This window comes from Leuciscus leuciscus, assembly GCF_965113295.1.
Source record: "Leuciscus leuciscus genome assembly, chromosome: 8".
Taxonomy (NCBI): domain Eukaryota; kingdom Metazoa; phylum Chordata; class Actinopteri; order Cypriniformes; family Leuciscidae; genus Leuciscus; species Leuciscus leuciscus.
The window spans coordinates 38,115,666-38,123,961 of NC_138732.1; the positions used below are offsets into that span (position 1 = coordinate 38,115,666).

General features: G+C 35.3%; 1 protein-coding gene across 1 annotated transcript; it reads right to left on the reverse strand.

Annotated features, from left to right (window-relative positions):
• Positions 1-10: 10 nt before the first annotated feature.
• On the reverse strand, positions 11-8,074 carry glod5 (glyoxalase domain containing 5). Its single transcript, XM_082178480.1, has 4 exons — positions 7,741-8,074; positions 1,812-1,964; positions 1,559-1,714; positions 11-664 (listed from the first exon to the last, which is right to left on the reverse strand). The coding sequence occupies exons 1-4, from the start codon at positions 7,792-7,794 to the stop codon at positions 542-544; spliced, it is 486 nt and encodes a 161-aa protein (XP_082034606.1). The 5' UTR covers positions 7,795-8,074; the 3' UTR covers positions 11-541.
• Positions 8,075-8,296: the final 222 nt, after the last annotated feature.

The following is an 8,296-nucleotide window of genomic DNA, read 5'->3' on the forward strand; positions in this document are numbered from 1 at the left end:
GACATCATGGTTGTTATTTGTTGTATTGCCTTTATTATGATAGTAATAATAAAAAATCATCATCATCATCACTAGACCAATAATATCATGACATATTACCATTTAAAATTAATATTGTTAATATTAAAAGTATTATCATTATCATTTAAATTAATTCTTTTTAACATTATCCAAAGAACAGAGGAAGATAGAATGAGTAAAATGGTTTAGGATTAAGTGATTATAGTCAGAATCTTACAGAACTTAATGGCTTCAAATCATAATTACAATTTAAAATCACATACAGTGTCTCAGTACGTGAGGATTCGTGCTTGGCCCAAAATGGTTTAATTTTGAGGCAACCACATAAGGAAGTTTTTAAAAGAAGGAAATATTAGTTCAGCTGAAAACACCATGAAAGCAATTAGCTAAGGTGGTTTCGGCTGAGCAAATATTTCCTTCTTTTAAAAACCTTGATGGGAGTTTTTCATTGCTTTTAAATAGCAATCCATTTATAGAACGATTTCTATTCATCCTTAGGCAATGATACAACGCCTCCTGTCTATTGTTGGTAATTGGACACTTCAATCAAGTTGTTGTCAGGGTCACGGAAATAGAGGGAACTGATGGGACCCACAGCGCCAGTCCTGTCAACTGGGCCTTCCTCTATTGTCACGCCACACTCCTGGAAACACAACAACAGAAAATCAGAGAATTTATCATTCTATGAAAAAACAATCGGTTATACTTCAGTGTTTTGTCCTCTAAAACCAGGGATGAGCACCATTTAGAGCTGAATTTAGAAGGCCTTTTAAATTTCAAATCAATTATTGAAATTGAGTTGAAGTAGGAAACAGAATGCAGAATTAACATTTGAATTAAAGTAAGTAAAATTATAGTAGATTTAAAATTCTAGCAAGTATGAGTAGTTTAAAAAAAAATTCAGCATGAAAGACTCAAAGATGGGGGGTGTTTTAGAAACAGTTGGTTGACATTATTAATGTTTCAAATGTCAATTATAGAAATAAGTATTTTAAATTTTTACATTTTATTTAATAATTAACGTTCACTTTATTGAACAGTTTGTTTTGGCTCTTGAATCTGATTGAGCTCTAAAACAAGAAAAGTTAATTCAGGAAATAAACACTGGTGTGTTGCTCAGAGATTTTGCTTTGGCTTTGTCTGGAAATATGTTTTGTCCGTAAAAATAGAACGATACTATTAAATTGAATAATGTTAGAGTAATTTTTTCAATATTGTGTCTAAAATGTAAGTTATTCAGTAGTAACTTGTTTATAGAACTGCTGTATAAAAGCAATATCACACTCACAATCATGTTGTTGTAATACATTTGACCATGCCTATAATTAATATTAAAAACAACAGCACTCTGTGGTATTGCTTAATTATGAAGCATGGTGGAAAAACTCCTCATTCTCAGACGTTCTGTGGTGCTGTATGACAAAATTAATGAATATGAATAAAAAGTCCAAATTAATAGTCATTGTTTTATTTATTTATTTAGCAAAACTAGTGTTGGACTAATGATTTTATTAGTCAATTTCATTGCAATTAATACCTTGAGATGGGCAGAAACAGTTGTCAGAGGGGTCTTGGTGATAAGGCACAGGTCAGCAGATCCTGGTGTTGGGCTTTTGGCTTTCGGCTCAAACTCCTTCCCAGCCTGATGCAGGTTGATTTTCTGCTCTCCAAAGCTCAAAGCTTTACGGTCACCCTGGAACACACAGTCTTGAAGTGATCGGTGGGAATACTTATACTTTGCTGCCACCATGTGGTATTGTTCGCTGTGTGGTTTTTGTGTGAAGTTCTACCTTAAAAGTGATGACCTCCATTCCCAAAACCTTGGAGTAAAAATGAGTGGTTTTGTTCAGGTCCCGAACAGTGAGCACCAGGTGGTCCAGATGACTGATGTGAACTGGACAGGAACTTCTGAACCGGACCGATGACAGTCCACTGAGAACTGACTGGAACATAGAGTTAGAGTATTGAAAATATTATTTGTGATGAATGTATATGGCAGAATATCACAAAAAAAAATTTTTAAATGTATATAACAAGAATCTTAATGGTCCTGAAAGTAGTATACATTTTCTTTATGCAAAAACATAATATATAACAAGGACATAATGGTGGTTATTTGTTGTACTGACTTTATTATGATAGAAAAAAATAATAATAATCATCATCACAAGAGAAAGAGTGCTGTTGTCCTAAACATTCAATGCGTTTTATGGCAGCTATAGCAATAGTATGCTAATATGCTATTCCTAATTCAGCGAGTACGACAAGTGTGCTAAAGTCACCATGAAATTAAGATCTTATTTTTTTTACAGAATATTGCAGTGTTTATTATGAATGATTTATCATCTGTCCACATTATTATTATTATTATTATTTTACATTTATATTCCCTAATAATCTGTAATAAAAAATGTTAACCTCCTCTCTATGGGATTACAAATTTAAGAGTCTGTTTAAAATTAGTTGATCCTACATCCTGACATTACATCACATGAAAAACTAAGGTAAACTACAATGCATTGGGCATTCAAGGTGAACACGATGGCAGATTTCACGAGTTCACACTTACATGTAATCAGATAGAGTAAAGATTATGTGTATTTGGCGTGCTGTCCGAGGGGAGGGCTCTTTTTTCACACACACAAAATATACAATAAAAATACATTGTATGCCTGCCTTGGACAGACTTGATGACTGCATCAACCAACAGCACGTTCTCAATAAAGAATCCTGCTGAAGATACATCAGAGTCTCCTGGGCCCGTATTCATAAAGAATCTTAATGCAAAGAGTAGCTCCAAGTGACAAAATTCTAAGAAAATTCTTAGAAATGTGGGCGTTTACTCTTAAAATTAAAGAAAAAATCCTATTAAAGAAAAAAGTAATTCAGAAAGCATCTTAACCCTTAAAAGAGGTCTTAAGGTCAAAATTGTTAGGAGCACGGACGAGGACTTTTAAGAGGCTTAAGAGTTTCTTTAGCAGAGGAGAACATGGCAGAAAGACGAAGAGGGAGAAGAAATGTGTTGCAGACAATGAATAACAGTGAGTTAATAAGACTCTATAGATTAGATCGTGCAGGGATCATGTTTGTGACTGATCTTATTAGAGACGCACTAACATCTCCAATACAGCGCAAATGCCATAGCGCCAGAAATGAAAATAATCACTACATTACGGTGTTGGGCTTTCTCGCCCTTCTTGGTTTTGATTCCATGTTTGATACATTAAAACCAACATTCAAACCACCACTTAAATAGACATGCCAGCAATCAGTGTAATTGGAAAGAGTAGAACAATTTTTATCATTCTAAGCCAATCAAATACCTTATAGGAAATTAACAGCATGGTAAATAAAAAAAGGATTTATATACACATATAGGCTATAGTGTGTGTGTGTGTGTGTGTGTGTGTGTGTGTGTGTGTGTGTGTGTGTGTGTGTGTGTGTGTGTGTGTGTGTGTGTGTGTGTGTGTGTGTGTGTGTGTGTGTGTGAGAGAGAACGGTCAAATAGGAAAAATTACGCATGTAATTTCAAAGTGAAGGCTTAGAATAGATCAATAAAATCAATTATAAAATCTTATAAAATCAAGCACCTAGATTATGAATGCAGACTGCATTGTGCTTGATTAATACACCTGTGGAAAGGGACCGGATGAAATCCATGAATACTTAAAATCACTCTTTTTTTCCTTCTTGGACAACCAACCAATCACAGTCTTCAAAAGATTGTGTCATACATAGCAACGGGGTCAACCCCGCCTCCTTACTAAGATGAACGTTTTTGTCTTTTCCTTACTCAGAGTTGCTCTCAGATCAGTCCCGAATTGCTCTTAAGCTAAGACTCCTACGTAAAAAATTTTAAGCTAAATTAAGAGTTTTCTGAGAGGATTCTTAGAATCTTTATGAATACGGGCCCAGGACTCTACAAGACCCCAGAAGGTGTCCTGTAGTTTCACCGCAACAATACATTTGCAGCAGATCCTTCAAGTCCTGTAAGTCGCGAGGTGGAGCCGTGGACCGAACTTGTTGGTCCAGCACATCCCACTGACGCTCAACTAGACTGAGATCTGGGGAATTTGGAGGCCAGGGCAACACCTAGACCTCATCATCAGGTTCCTCAAACCACTCCTGATCAATGTGTGCACTGTGTCAGGGTGCATTATCCTGCAGACTTCCACCAGGCAACACATTGTCATGAAGGCTGTACCTGGTCTGCATCAATGTTTAGGTAGTTGGCACGTGTCAAATTTACGTCCACATGAATGGCCGGACACAGGGTTTCCCAGCAGAACATTGTCCAGAGCATCACACTCTCTCCACCCGAATCCTGGCGCCATCCCTTCCCCAGGTAAACGACGCACTCGTACACGGCCGTCCACGTGATGTGAAAGAAAACGCGACTCGTGACCTTACACTTCTCCAAAGTCCAGTTCTAACACTCGCGTGCCTATTGTAGGAGCTTTCGACAGTGGACAGGGGTCATCATAGGTACTTCGATTGGTTTGCAGCTGCAAAGCCCCATACGTAACAGAGTACAATGCCATAAGTCAAAGTTGCTCCGATATTTATTCCTGCCCATTTACAGCAGCACATGTCAGATTTGTGGATTGATACTATTCAGAATGTTTCATCCAGTTCCTTCCGCTTGAATATCGAGATACATCATGCCGGCATTTGGCACAGTTGTTGTCTGTAGCAGACTAGGCTACAAGAACAACCAATATAATGTAACAGTCGGGTTCTGGAAGTAAAAATCCAATTTATTTTCTCCATAGGGGAATTGATTTTTAACAGCCCCCCTGCGATGATCAGACCCCCCAACCCCGGAACGTGATTTAAACCAGAAAGCAATTTAAACCAAGGGGGACACACCCCTGAAAGAGATTTCAAACACAAGTCCCCTGAGAATTATAAAAGCCCCCCAAGTCATGTGTCCTGCTTCCAGGACTGACTTTTAATGCTAACTTGCAAGCCTGTAAAGTAGAGTTTCTCAACAGGGCGTTTGGAGAACATCGGGGGGGCACTGGAAGCAATATCTTCGAAAGGGGGGCGTTGATGTGTTCTTGGGGGGGCATTTGTTTAAGGCGCGTATATGCCAAAAATTGATGAGATGAAACTTGTAACTACTTGCCATAGGCGTAGCCACCTAAAAATAGATGCAGAATTATTATTTAAAGTCATAATAGAAAAAAAGAAAGAAATGGAAACAAAGAAACTCAGTGAACATAAGGCGGTAAAAATTCATGTGGAGTTTTTATATTTATAACATATAATACAGTTAAGCAACATCACACGATCAAGTGTTTTCATTACTGAACGATTCAGCGTTTTGAACAAACCGTTTGAACGAATTGTTTGAATAAATGGCTCAATGACTCATTCATTAAGACGGTCACCTGCCGCCACCTACTGGTGGTTTAGTTTTGTGTTTAAAAGTATAATTCTTTCCAATTTTCATATTTGTATATTCAAAAAAATATTTAAAACAATCGCATAACAGTATTTAATGCAGTTATAATTTTTCAGTGTATATTATTTAATTTGATTGGTAACAGCCACATAGTGTCTTATTATTCTAATTTAATTGATTGATCAAATTTAAGAATTTAAAATGAAAGATGAAGCATATATTTAAAACGATTAGGGAAAATGCTCTTTATAATGGTTAAAATATCATAAATATGCAGATTTAAATATGTCAAAGCTGACTGAACACTGATGAGAATATTGCTTCAGATTCAGAATAAATTATATATATTTTTCTGGACAAGTGAATGACCGATTTACTTGTTCGAAAGACAAGCATATGAAAAGGCTTAATGTCGAGCTCTGAGTTATATTTTATATAGTATTATGGTTATGTGGTGAGCCTGAGTATAATTTTACACATCGGCCCAGTCTATTCTGTAAAGTTAGTGATACGCAGAGTCAGGTTTTTTTGCACATTAATCTGAAAATAAATGTGGCACACACAGTTTTTCTTATGCACACCCAGATACTCTTTTCTGGCTACGCTAGTGCTACTTACAAAAGAAAAAAAAGTTTTTTTGGACACAGCGAACGTTCCAAATGCGTTTGTCCTTTTATCAGTAGCGCGAGAGTGTGGATCAAGTGTGTCAGAAACAGTCAGAATCACTGATTTTAATGGGTTCTATGCGCTTTTGACACAAAATGTCGCGTCGTTCGCATCCAATGTAGAGTGTAACCTGCCTTAATGTGAATTCTTCTTGTTTGCTGCTTGTGATGATGGTTTCAATGGCAAATTTATAAAGCATTTATTTAACACATTTTTTTGTGCTTTTTTTGCTACTTGGAAACTAATGATAATGATATTTTAACTATCCAGACAAATCAAATCTGTTATGTTTTTTAAATTATATATAGGCCTTTTGGTGAATAATAACAATAATTAATAATAATAATAATATTAATAATATACAGTATACACTAAAATATATATTATAAATAAAAATATATAATATTAGATTAAACATAAGATTTAAATATAGATTAAAAGTTTTGGGTCGGTAATGTTTTTGAAAGAAGTCTCTTATGCTCACCACTGTATTTATTTGGTCAAAAATACAGTAAAAATTTTATATTATTACAAATAATAGTTTTATTTGAATATATTTTAAAATGTTTGTTTCCCCTCTTACTCCAGTCTTCAGTGTCACGTGGTCCTTCAGAACTTATGCTAAAATGCTGCTCAAGAAACATTTATCTGAAAAAGGTTGTGCTGCTTATTGAAATGAGGAATATGTGGAAGTATTTTATTTATTTTTTTCAGGATGTTTTGATGAACGAAGATTGCAATTGAATTTGAAATCGAAAATGGAAATGTGAATTGTTTTAAATTAAAAATTTTGCACATTTACAGAGCATACCAATATCATAAGGCCAAAAAAGCTCAATTTTAAATGGAATGGACTCATGACTTAAAGATGTAAATCAGCATGGGGTTTCAACATATTTTTCAAAAACAGGATATCTTCTAAAACTAAGCGATAACACTCCATGTATGTATGTAACCTTGAATGTGTAAGCATACTTGGCAATATATAAAGCTCTTTCTATTTCTGAAGAACATTTTTTATTTTTTTACAAATTCAGATTAAATATTCGATTCGAGATGATTCACAATAAAATTTGCGATTTAATAAACAATCCGATTTAAAACTTGTCTTAAATAATTTTGAGTCTGAATCCGTGAAGATGAAAAACAAACAATAATTGTATATGGCAAGGTGTACCATTGCTGCCCAAATAAAATTTTCCAGGAAGTGAAATTAAACCGGTTTAACTCATGAATATTAATAAAACACACACGTCTTTTAGTATCCTTCATACAGTGAAGGATAGCCTACTAAAAGGTTATTCGAAATGTATTTAATATTCATGACTGAGACAAGACTTTCACATAAAGTCAAGAAATGTCTAACCAACGTCAGCCTTTTGAGCCAATCAGTAGAACCATCACTTTGAGACGTCACACTCCGTAATGAATATTCATGAGCCAAGCCTTCATAATAGTATACAGGATTCAAATTCACTTCCAGAAAACTCACATTTTTACTGTAATAAAACATTACGAATCAGTAAGTAAGTAATAGCTTAGTCTCATGTAATTTAATGAAATTGTTTTCATGGGCTACTTTTCATTCCAGCTTTCTAAAAGAAACTAGGAAGTAATTATCAAACTAAAAAGAGAGATTTTGTTACCTTGCTGTGGGTCGAGTAAGAACGCAGGAAAGTACTGCAAACGCGTAGAGCCATTTTAGCAGTGGAAAGTCAAATGAGACTGACGATATCACCTGTCCTAACCTGTCCGGAATAACAAAACCATAGAAGCAAGTCCAACTGGAGAACGAGAAGCGCCAGACACCCTGCCGTAATCACTCTATTACACACGCCAACGAGTGCAACATGTAGCTATATATCATATGAATAAAATAAACAATGCGGCCCAGAAGATCTCTAAATAATAGTTACATATGTGAACGATGTATTTTCAATTCAAAATCTGTTAAAGTTTCTCCGTGTCATTACTGTAAGTTATCATCCTGCTACTGAAGTAGTGCACATAGCCTAGATGGATAGATCCCATGGTATCTATTACTTTTCTCAGCGCTGCTCAGGAAGGGCCAATCTCTTGTGGTTCCCAAACCAGGAATAGTCACGTTTGCCCAGTCCAATAGATGTAAAAGAGCACCCTTCACAACTACAAATAATATTTTCTAATCACGCTATTTTCAGATTTTTATTTATTATTTCTGAA

What these genes read in the sequence shown, in the direction of transcription:
- glod5 (XM_082178480.1), bottom strand. Translation starts at nt 7,794, where the DNA reads ATGGCTCTACGCGTTTGCAGTACTTTCCTGCGTTCTTACTCGACCCAC. An exon ending in TGGAGGTCATCACTTTTAAG is followed by an intron (nt 1,715 to 1,811) that starts GTAGAACTTCAC and finishes TGTGTGTTCCAG; the next exon opens with GGTGACCGTAAAGCTTTGAG. An exon ending in CTGTTTCTGCCCATCTCAAG is followed by an intron (nt 665 to 1,558) that starts GTATTAATTGCA and finishes TTGTGTTTCCAG; the next exon opens with GAGTGTGGCGTGACAATAGA.